At 37.1% G+C, this 12,223-nt stretch overlaps 1 protein-coding gene and 1 pseudogene across 1 annotated transcript; both read right to left on the bottom strand.

Annotated features, from left to right (window-relative positions):
* Positions 1-406: 406 nt before the first annotated feature.
* LOC125186783 (cytochrome P450 71A6 pseudogene) lies at positions 407-6,397 on the bottom strand (annotated as a pseudogene).
* A 3,191-nt stretch (positions 6,398-9,588) lies between these two features.
* On the bottom strand, positions 9,589-11,499 carry LOC125190658 (cytochrome P450 71A6-like). Its single transcript, XM_089058966.1, has 2 exons — positions 10,536-11,499; positions 9,589-10,399 (listed from the first exon to the last, which is right to left on the bottom strand). Exons 1-2 carry the CDS (start codon positions 11,427-11,429, stop codon positions 9,782-9,784), a joined length of 1,512 nt encoding a protein of 503 aa, XP_088915092.1. The 5' UTR covers positions 11,430-11,499; the 3' UTR covers positions 9,589-9,781.
* Positions 11,500-12,223: the final 724 nt, after the last annotated feature.

The following is a 12,223-nucleotide window of genomic DNA, read 5'->3' as shown; positions in this document are numbered from 1 at the left end:
GCTCATCCCAGAGCCTATCTCATTTCCACATCATCACTATTTTATTTCACTCTTTTAATTTTTGTTGATATAATAATTACAGACAGCGTAAAAGTTTTGACAAAAATCATATTTCATTTTAAAAACTAAATAAAGCATAAATGTCTAAATAATATAAATAAAATTACATATTAAAAGACATTTCTAGTGACAAAAAAATGTGAAATAGAGAAGGATGTGGGTGTATGAAAGATGTGGGTGTGTGAAATGAAGGAGAGGAGATTGAGGTATTTATAATAGGAGAAGAAAAAAAATAATAAAAATAAATAAATAAAGGAAAATTGGCTCCGTCATCGTGTCTAAATCGGACTAGGCAACATGTTAGTTCACGGTTGAATTGATTAATCCAATCCGATTATTAAAATATTCACATTGTCTTACTTAAAAAACATGTGAAGTAGCTACAACAAGCAAAAGACATTTTTTCTGGATTGTCACTAGATTCACTCACATCTAACTCCTTCAGATTCGCTCCACTAGGCAATCTAAAATCGAACTTGTGTACCAACTTGGCTAAGGCAAGCTCATCCACCACCACCGCGAATGTAATACCGGGGCCACGCTTCCTACCTGCCCTAAATGGAGTCAACTCAAAATGCAGACCTCTAAAGTCTATGTCCATTCTAAGGAATCTCTCTTGGCGAAATTCCTCAGGATATTTCCACAATGAAGGATCCCTAGAAATTGCCCAAACATTAATCATCACACGCGTACCAGATGCGACATCATAGCCCAATACTCTTGTGTCTTGACTTAATTCACGACGGACCAACAATGGGACTGGCGAATACAACCTTAGAATCTCCTTCATCACTGCTTTCAGATAAGGCATTTTCTCCAAGTCTTGTTCATCAATTTCATCCTTATTTCCAGCTACTTCCTCACTTCATTTTGAAAAGTTTTCATTGTCTTAGGATTTCGCATCAGCTCCGTCATCGCCCACTCAAGAGATGTAAATGCACAATATCAGTTCTTGCAGCAAAAATATTGTAACGCCCCGCCCTCCTAGGGTATAATAAATTCGGCGGTCATTAACTGGGTAAACTTAAATGCAACAAAGACAAGGCTAGGGTTTCATTAAAAGGGATTTGACCTAGGTATTTAACAGACTAGGGAAATGATGAAACCAGGTTTAATCAAGAAAAATCAATAAAAGGTAGATAACATAAATGACGATCAATGTCAAGGAAAAACAAAGGAGAAAAGATATCATAACTATGATCCAAAAGCAAAGGGTTTGGCAAAAGCTCGACAAAATCCACGGCATGTCGTTCATAATTTGCAAAAATTCCAAACTGCAATGAATGATATCGTTCAAACATGTCGAGGCCAAAAAATAATCAGTCGTGGCAGGATTTAGAAACATAGACATAATATCATGAAGTAGCACTAAAATGGTTCAACGACATCATGTTACTGAAAAAAAATGGAATTACAGCACTGGATTCATGGGTTTGTTGAGGGCAACACAAAGTGATGGGAACTTTTCAGAAAATTAACACGATCAAACCCGTTAACAAAGAAGAGAACACCATAGCCTTAACTTGGTGTTGTAGAAAGAAAAATCACTGAGCTAAAAAGAATTTCACTTCTGCAAGAAGGAACTGGAGAAATGAAGAGGTGAACAAAAATTCCAAAAAGAATATTCCATCTTTTGAAGAAAACAGGTCTGGAGATGTGATCATACTGAAGGTCATGATTGCAAACAACTTTAGGAATGGAGTTCAATGACAGAAGCGCATAAAATCAAATATCGTTCTTATGAATGACGAATTAAATAATACTACTCAAGCAAGAGGTCCAAAGTTACAAGGGCAAACACAAATTTCAAGCCAAGTGAGTCATGACTCGATATTGGAAAAGAAATAAGGGACATCACTTGCAAATTGTGAGTCAACCAAGGTGTTTAAATAGATAAGGGATCATGGTTATTCAAAACGTCCCGAAAAGAACTTAGGATCCAAGTAAGTACTGTTAATTTAAAAATCGGTCATTCTAACTACGAAGGTCGCACTCCCTCGCACATTTCTCCCGAGCCTGATCATGGTAACGTCGTTCTATGAAACCGTGGATTCCAAGTTGAGATTCATCGTATCGTCAAAAATAACTATTTTTGATGGTCGCATCTTCAAAGTCTTCTTCTTGCCATGTCACATAGTCTTTTTCGATTACCATTGTACACGTGGTTTTAATGTGTCATAAACGTCGTCGTATTTGTGTCGCGTCGCCACTTTGGCATGGTATGCAAGACTGCAGTTGGTTCTATCACTCAGGAAAGTGATACTGCAGTTGTCAACCTACAACTAAGTTTTAGCACGTTCGGTCTGGCCTACTTCTTAGGCACTCTATAATTTCAAGCATAGCTTGAAGTCTCATACCAGTCATTCCGCGTTTCTACTGTTGATATAAGCGCTGTGATCTTACGACTAAGGCATGCTAGGTTCCAAGAAGTCCAGGTCTAAGCATCACAACATTTCAACATAAATCTCACGTAATCACATTCGCATTTCACAGTTTTGCAAGTTCACAAACAGTATTCAACGAATCATCATTCAAGAAGCATCGCTTCACAAGTACAGTACACAGTATTTCCAAACTTCTAGGTGTCATCCTATGGCATGCTTTCTATGTTCACAAAAGACAGTTTCCACCGAAATTCTCAAGAACAAAAAGTTTCCATCACAATAATATCTCGTACCTCTTTCTTCTTGGTTGAACAGGACGAGTTGCGGTGTTGAGCTTTCCGTATTTAGCACATTAGTAAAGGGTTACAAGAAGAGAAAGAAAAAGTTTTGAAAAGACTCTTGGGTCCAGAGCGGAAAGAACTGAGGCTCTGATACCATCTGTAATGCCCCGCCCTCCTAGGGTATAATAAATTCGGCGGTCGTTAACTGGGAAAACTTAAATGCAACAAAGACAAGGCTAGGGTTTCATTAAAAGGGGTTTGACCTAGGTATTTAACAGACTAGGGAAACGATAAAACCAGGTGTAATCAAGAATAATCAATAAAAAGTAGATAACATAAATGACGATCAATGTCAAGGAAAAACAAAGGAGAAAAGATATCATAACTATGATCCAAAAGCAAAGGGTTTGGCAAAAGCTCGACAAAATCCACGGCATGTCTCAATCGACTAAACGAAGGGGAAAAACAAGTTCAAAATGACTAGGTGAAAATAATGAGTTTCGAAAATTAGCGGAAGCATCCAAGAGAAGGTTAAGCCATGTATGAAGACACGACTACACTCGAGGTTCAAAATATCCATCTTATTAATTAAGTTTGCTCAACACCCGCCAACGCTCGTCGCCATTCAACCTGCACATAAGGAAAACACATGCAGGGCTGAGTATTTTGAAATACCCAGTGAACTCATTGCCAAAACGTTTTATTTAACAAGTTATGCCACCCTTACCATACTGAACTCGAGTTTTAAGCAGTTATGAAAGAATATCACGAGTATCACAAAAATAATTTCTTAGACAGGCCAGTCAAACATCTCCCGCTTTCTCATCAATATCCACAATGACAATCACAATCTCAATCTTTCCATAGTGCGACAAAAGTGTGGCCACACTTTTCGCCCACGAGACCGGCCGACTAGCAAGGACGGCTCCCGATCCCACCGTGTACATAGCTTGGTAGGGTTTGCGGCCCGTACTCAGACCCGAATTTGTATATACATATCCATAGCCACTGTAGCCTAATGGAGCGTACTCACAAACTAGGCATCAGGCACACATCATCACAACAAAACAGACATAGGCATGGCATAACAGTTAAACCACCCTTATAACACCAATCAATATTTTGACAAAAAATAAAAGAGAGTTTTAAGAATAAAGCCCACCTCGACTGCTTAGATTTCAAGTATGTTCTTTCCCTTTGTTATCCTGCTTCGCAACCGAGGTTTCACCTTTTTACCACATATGTACATACCATGTATTAGTCCTAGCATAAATTCCTAAATCATGCATGCCACACGTTTCCCTTTTCCCATCGATTTATCTTACTATCATCAATCAGAATCAAGTCATGTTCATCATATAAATTCATTCGCATCTTAACTCTAGGTCTATCATCAACATATGTCACACAAGAGTATTTTTCCAACATACACACAACACATACACACGCAACACACACACACACACACACACAACGCACGCACTCACACGACGCGCACACACACACACACACACGCCGCACACATACACATGCACACATATATTCCATATCCCCTTTATCCCACTTTCACTCGATCAAGATGCATGAGGGTTCAAGAATACCGATTAATCGGTTAGAAAGAAGAAGAATTAATATAAGAATACCTTTTTGGAGAAAAACGAATGGTAGAAACAAAGTAGAGACTTGGTTCTTCAAAAATCTTGAGGTTCAAACTCTAATTCTTCTCAAAGGATGAAGGATTAATGGAGAAAAGTAGAAGAAAATTGAGAGAGTATGGAGAGAGGGAGGGGACGAAAATTTGGGGTAGGGGGCGAAAATTATGTGACGGCTAAGGTTAGGTTTTTGGCTCCTTATTTATAGAGTTCAATAAAATCTTTAGGTAAATAAATAGAATATTTGGAAAGATTTCATCCTCCACAATTAAATAAAATAAATATTGTGGAGTAGGGAAAAAGAAATTAACAAAAATAAGCTCTAGGGCTCAAGCATGAAATTTTCGAAAACTATGGCTTCTAATTAGCCAAGATTTTGTTTTGGTATATTTTACGGAGTAGAATAAAACGGAGAAATATAAAAATAATAATCCTCCCAATTAATAGGAAAAGAGGCGTGTACTATGCCTTTTAAATAAGGAAGGGATTTTTAATATTAACTAAAATAAGGTATGGCAAGATCTCTTGAGGTATGGAAAGATTTGATAGAATATTTGATCTTAGGTATGGAAGGAAATCAATAAGGAATCAATTAAACAAACAAAATAATATTTCCTTCTCAACATAGGTGATTTTCAAAAATCACCTAGGAATAATATCCCAAAAACTAAATTAAATCCGGAAAAATAAGATTTTCTCAAATAAAATGAGGGGGTTCAAAAATTTCAAAAGAATAAAGGTGGTTTAGTATTTATGAAAATTTTCTAATATTCTCACTCACCCTTAAACAAATAATTCACCACATAAATCACATTTAATTCAAATATTCACGTGCCACGTCATATATTCAACAAGTTTGACTTTTCAAACTTCCAACACAAACCCTAAACTTGATTCGGTCATAACTTCGTTCCTCATTTAATTCCCATCTCCTAAGTCATAAATTAGGGTATTAAATTCTCTGCTCTAAAGCTAGGGTTCGAAAAAGAGGGGTGTTACACATTTCCTGAAAAAGAAATTTTCAATCAAAATGGGGAAGGCATAATAAGAAGATACCGGGGTTTAAGACAACGTATAAGAATATTCGTCAGTAAGAAAAATTTAAATCGGTGAAACTCATTTTTAGAGTTCGCCACTGTGCAACAAATCAAAGTATTCATACCAAAATGATAGCTTCGACAGTGTCATCTTCAATAGGGGTGAGACTTGCATTCTATCTCTGAAAATCAATGAATATGTCCAGAAAATCCAGCTCACCACCATCTCCCTCTCTCCTCTCCCTAACTCTATGTTCTTGAATCACACTCTCCAAAAACCTATCCATCTTCTTAACACCTCTCTCTACTCTCTTATCCAAACCATCAAACCTTCTCATCCATCTCAAGTATGGAATGTACTCCCAGAAAGGTAAAATCCCAACCAGCTCCCCAAACTCACCAAAAATCTCCTTGAAATCACTCCCCAAACTATACTTCTTCCCAAGCGCCACCCTACAAATCACGTCGATCGTCAAAGACTGAATGACATCAGATAAGCACCCAACCGTGAGGGAAGTCTCTTCCTCCCTCACGCTGTGATAAGATTGAACCCTTTTGCTGCCCAGCAGATAAAGCACGCATATGCTGCGGTTCTGCCGCCAGTGTACTCCATACGGGGCGAAAGCCACATCCCGGTTGTTGTAGAACAGCCGGCTCGCAATGCTGAGTTGGGGCCGGTTTAAGAAGATCAGGTCCTGGTTTTCCAAGATCTCACGCGCAGCTTCAGCGGAAGAGGCGATAAGAACGGGGACTTTGCCAAAGTGGAGCAGCATGAGGGGGCCGTGGAGACGGGAGAGTGATTGGAGGGATCTGTGTGGGGCTGAGCCCAGTTGGTGAAGGTTTCCGAGGAACGGAAGCTTTGGTAGAGACGGAGGCAGGCGTTTCCGGGGCTCTGGAGAATGACAGTGGCGCCATTTGTGGAGGAAGAAGAGGAAGAGAGATGTGGAGATTAGCACAACAATGAAATGTGAGAGGGAAACCATTTTTGGTTTGGAGATACTAATGTGTGATAGAGTCAAATTACTATTATTCCCGGTTGACTTTCTAATCATATTACTCACTCCTTTCCATAGTAATAGAGTCATTTTGCCATTTTGGTACGTTCCATGGTAATAGAGTCATTTCTCTTTTTAGTAAAAGTCAACACATTTTTCTACATCTACTTTATTCTCTTTTACTTTTTTTCTCTTCATCTTTCTACTTTTTTCATTTTCCACTTTATTCTCCCTTTATTTAACTCACCCAACACAATTTTTCTTAATCTCTGTGTCCTAAAGAAACGCCTCCATTACTATGGAACGGAGGGAGTATTATTTAAAGGCATCTGGGAAACCACTTCTCCTTACACATCTGTTTCTCCAAACCAAAAATGGTTCCTCTCTCACATTTGTTGGCTATGCTACTCTCTGCATTCTTCTTCCTCTTCCTCCTCCACATGATATGGCGCCGCAGCAACAACCCGAAGCCCCGGGGAAGGCTTCCACCTTCTCCACGATCTGTTTTATTTTATTTTTGAGTTAATATCATATTCTTAATTAATCAACAAATATGAGAACGATATAGTAAAAACATAAAATCAAATATAATATGAGGAACGGGAGCTTTGGTGGAGACGGAGGCAGACGTTTCCGGGGCTCTGGAGAATGATTGCGGCGCCATTTGTGGAGGAAGAAGAGGAAGAGAAATGTGGAGAGTAGCGCAACAAAGAAATGTGAGATAGAAATCATTTTTGGTTTGGAGAGTCTAATGTGTAAGGAGAAGGAATGGCAAAGGGCTGGGTCGATACGATATACCGTATCAAAAATTTTGTTTCGTTATCATACCGAAAATATCGATATGAAAGAATTTCATATCGTTATTGTTTCGAAAGTTTCGGTATACCGTATTTCGGTATACCGAAATTTCGGTATGGAAAAAAACTATACCATTACCGTTTCAAAATTTCGGTATATCATACGAAATATCAATATACCGTTCTGAACGGTATATCAATATTTCGTATGATATACCGAAATTTTATACCATTTCGAATACCTGTATACCAAAAAATTTAATTTCAAAACTGAAAAATAAAACCAAAATTAATATGATTAAGTTATATGGATATATTTATGATTTAAACTTTTATACTTAAAAAAATAAGTTATATTATTATTATTATTATTATTATTATTATTATTATTATTATTATTATTATTATTATTATACTTAAAAAAATAAATTATATTATTATTATTATTATTATTATTATTATTATTATTATTATTATTATTATTATTATTATTATTATTACTCCCTCCGTCCCATAAAAGATGTCACGCTTTCCTTTTTGGTTTGTCCCACAAAAGATGTCACATTTCTATTTATGGAAAAAGTTCTCTCTCCCATAAAAATTATATTTTCTCTCCCCATTTAACCCACAAAATAAAACCTCCTAAAATCCTGTGCCATCCCACAATTGTGACATCTTTTGTGGGACGGAGGGAGTATTATTATTATTATTATTATTATTATTATTATTATTATTATTATTATTATTATTATTATTATCATTATCATTGGTATAATCGATATAAACGATATGTACCGATAATTCGATACGTATTGATTTTCGATATATTTCGGTATACCGATAATATCGATATATATCATATATTGATATAAAACGGTATACCGCGGTATAAGAAAATTCATATCGTTGTCATACCGAAAACATTCGATACGGTATTGTATCGTACCGAAAGTTCAATATTTTTCGATATTTTTCAATACGATACGATCGATATACCATTTTTTCGGTATATTTACCCAGCCTATTGCATTCGATTAGAAAGTCAAAATGAAATTAATAGTAATTTGATTTGAAAGTCTACTGAAAATATCTTGATATTTTTCTAATTCGGTAATTGATGTTTCATTTTCCATGCTATGAAATTAATAATTTCAAACTACTCCTTCCGTCCCGGCTAAGATGACACATTCCTTAGCCGGCACGGGATTTTAGGAGCAATTGGTTAATGTGTTTAATTGGAGAGAGAAAAGGTGGGTGGAAGTATTAAAATAGAGAGAGAAAGAAAGATGAATATTTTAATAGGGGTGGGAAAAAGTGGTTAAGTTTATTAATTGGAGAGAGAAGGTTTCCAAAAGAGGAAATGTGTCATCTTGGTTGGGACAAACTAAAAAGGAAAACGTGTCATCTTAAGCGGGACGGAGGGAGTAATATGTAATGCATGACCTATAAGGTGCACTAGCCCGATTCGTTCGTACAATTGAGCCTGATTTTCTTTTCCAACATTCACAACCATTTAAATTTGTAAATTTACTTTAAATAAATAAATGACTAAGAAAATAATTAGTCTATTCACTAAAGGTCCCTTTTAGATTCTCACAATTTTTCTATATAGAGTATATTTTCTTCCAAGATAGTAATTTTCTAGTTCGGCAACTCACTTCTTAACTAAGGCCAACTTATTCATGAGGTGATTGAAGCCGTCATTTCAGGTCCCTTAAATAATTGAGAGCCCAAATATATATTCTACGTATTCATGAACTATTTATATAAAAGAGCTATAAGTCATATAGTATCCGAGCCTTTAGATAAATATATTGACAATTGCACGAGTTATACGCACGGTTACATAATACTCCCTTCGTTCCATAGTAGTGGTGTCATTTTGTCATTTTAGTATGTTCCATAGGAGTGAAGTCATTTCTCTTTTTAATAAAAGTCAACATATTTCTTCTCTTACTTTTCCCCCTCTCTTACTTTATTTTATTTACTTTTTTCCTCTCTCCAACTTTATTATCTTTTTATTTAACACATTACACACATTTTTCTTAATCTTTTTGCCGAAAAAGAATTCCTCCACTACTATGGAACAAAGGGAGTATTGAACACAAAACAACATTTGACTTCAAAACTTCATAAATCCGTAGTTGGTTTACAAATGTTGATCCGTGGTTGAACTCCTCTGATTTTTTAGACATTGGTACTACATAATCATGTACTTGGCTGTTCGGTTTGTTAGTGACAAACTCAAAGTTTAGGATGTTTAGCTTTTGATTTACTCATATTATTTAAACTCTTGAGTTCTTGTGTCATTTAATTTACCCTTATTAATTAAATCTAAGTATATGGAACCAATGTTTACATATGTAATATTACTGCATTGCATTATATACATAAAAATGCATTGATATTATGGTATAACTGTATATGCAATATAATTGCAGTACCAGTTTTTATTATACAAGCTGGTCAAATTATTTATAGGCGGTCTTCATGTCTAAATCGAACATGGAAACACGTAAGTTCAAGGTTGAACCGATTGATCCAATCCGATTTTAAAACATCGACATAACGTTATCTAAAAAGGAACTTGTGATGTAGTAGCTACAACGATCAAAGGACACTTTTTTTGGGGCGTGAGTCCACTAGATTCACTTAAATCTAACTCCTTCATTTTCGGTCCATTAGGCAATCTAAAATCAAACTTGTGTACCAACTTGGCTATGGCAAGCTCATCCACCACCTCCCCGAATGTAATACCAGGGCAACCCCTCCTGCCTGCCCCAAACGGGATGAACTCAAAATGCAGACCTCTAAAGTCTATGTCCATTCCAAGGAATCTCTCTGGGCGAAATTCCTCAGGATATTCCCACATTGAAGGATCCCTAGAAATCGCCCAAACATTAATCATCACACGCGTACCAGATGCGACGTCATAGCCCAATACTATTGTGTCTTGAGTTGATTCACGACGGAACAACCATGGGTTCGGCGGATGCAATCTTAGACTCTCCTTCAGCACTGCTTTCAGGTAAGGCATTTTCTCCAAGTCTTGCTCATCAATTTCATCCTTACTTCCAGCTACTTCTCTCACTTCATTTTGCAAAGTTTTCATGGCTTCTGGATTTCGTATGAGCTCCGCCATCGCCCACTCAAGAGCTGAAAATGTAGTATTAGTTCCAGCACCTAACATATCCTGCAATAAAAATATTCAACCAAACAGGGGCAGCCATAATAAGAACATACCAAAACATTTCTATAAGAAAACACACGAGTATTGCTATAAGAATTAAAACAAAAACATACATGTGGTAAAAGAAAAGTATCCATACCAAAACGATAGCTTTGATAGTGTCATCTTCAATAGGGGTGAGACTTGCATTCTCTCTCTGAAAATCAAGCAATATGTCCATAAAATCCAGCTCACCCCCATCTCCCTCTCTCCTCTCCCTAACCCTATGTTCTTGAAGAACAGATGCCAGAAACTTATCCATCTCCTTAACCACTCTTTCTACTCTCTTATCCAAACCATCAAACCTTCTCATCCATCTCAGGCATGGAATGTACTCCCACAGAGGTATACTCCCCAGCAGCAACCCAAACTCAGTAAACATCTCCTTAAAATCACTCTCTGAACCATACTTGTTTCCCAGAGCCACCCTACAAACCACATCGTTGGTCATAGCGTACATGACGTCGCTCAAGTTCATGGGCTTCGAAGAAGCACTCAATTTTCTGATCTTGTCGACCATGAGGGAAGTCTCTTCCTCCCTCACGCCGCGATAAGATAGAACCCTTTTGTTGCTCAGCAGATGAAGCACGCATATGCTGCGGCCCTGCCGCCAGAACTCTCCATACGGTGCGAAGATCACATTCCGGTTGTTGTAGTTCAGCCGGCTCGAGACGTTTAGGTCGGGCCTGCTTGCGAAGATCAGGTCATGGGTTTTCATGATCTCTCGCGCAGCATCGGCCGAGGAGACAATAAGGACGGGGACTTTGCCGAAGTGAACCAGCATGAGGGGGCCGTGGCGGCGGGAGAGTGATTGGAGGTATCTGTGTGGGTTTGAGCCCAGCTGGTGGAGGTTTCCGATTAGCGGGAGCTTTGGTAGAGAAGGTGGAAGCCTTCCCCGGGGCTTCGGAGAGTTGCTGCGGCGCCATTTGTGGAGGAAAAAGAAAAAGACGGATGCGGAGATTAGCACAGCCAAGAAATGTGAGAGGGAAACCATTTTTAGTTTGGAGAGACTAATGTATGAGAAGAAGCAAATGGCAAAGGTTTTTTTATAGATCCCTTCGATAATTAGAAAGTCAATTGAAATTAATAATTTGATTAGAAAGTCCACCGAAAATATCTTGATATTTTCAGAAAGAGAGTTTGGCTTGTATTATATAGATGATTCAATGTTCCATAATTGATGTTTAATTTACCTTGGCCCAATCTAAAATTAATAATCGTAAATTAAAATAAGAAATTGCATAAATAAGAAAAACCATCACTTAATTAAAATTACAAAAGAGGAGAAGTGTGCTAAATTTCTTCAATGAGACATGTTGGAGTTAGCCTTAAACTCATTTTTTACGAGGGTAAATGTTTTTCTTTTGTATTCTCGGAATTCATTTTTTGCCACTAACTATTTGAGAAAAAATAAAAAATAATAATTAAATTGAAAGCATTAAAATTCACAAAGTGAAAGGAATCAAACCAAAATTCAGCAACCATAAGTGCCACAAGGCACGACTGGATTGTCCTTCATCATGTGGTCAGGTAAGAACGAAGCCAATAATTTATTCCGAGACAAACAAAAATATTAGATGGGAAAAATTCAAGAGTCTAGGAGGGACATTTTATAAATAATAAAAATTACCAAACTTTACAATAAATGATTTATTCATATCTGAGTATATTGAATGGCCCATACATGCTAGATCCGTCCATGCAGTTAGGATCGCTCTAAGTTAGCTAGGTGGTCACAAAGTACAAGGAAACAAATTAAAATTCAGCAACCATAAGTGCCATATGGCA

This window comes from Salvia hispanica, chromosome 5, assembly GCF_029641045.1.
Source record: "Salvia hispanica isolate PSC_SH4W2 chromosome 5, Shi_PSC_v1, whole genome shotgun sequence".
Taxonomy (NCBI): Eukaryota; Viridiplantae; Streptophyta; class Magnoliopsida; order Lamiales; family Lamiaceae; genus Salvia; species Salvia hispanica.
Note: the sequence above shows the minus strand (reverse complement) of the source record. Positions and strands in the feature narration are given on the sequence as shown.

Bases quoted from the DNA above. Each gene is read 5' to 3' on its own strand.
- LOC125190658 (XM_089058966.1), bottom strand. From the start codon at position 11,429: ATGGTTTCCCTCTCACATTTCTTGGCTGTGCTAATCTCCGCATCCGTC. The intron at 10,400-10,535 runs GTATGGATACTT...TTTTTATTGCAG, and splicing joins CTATCAAAGCTATCGTTTTG to GATATGTTAGGTGCTGGAAC.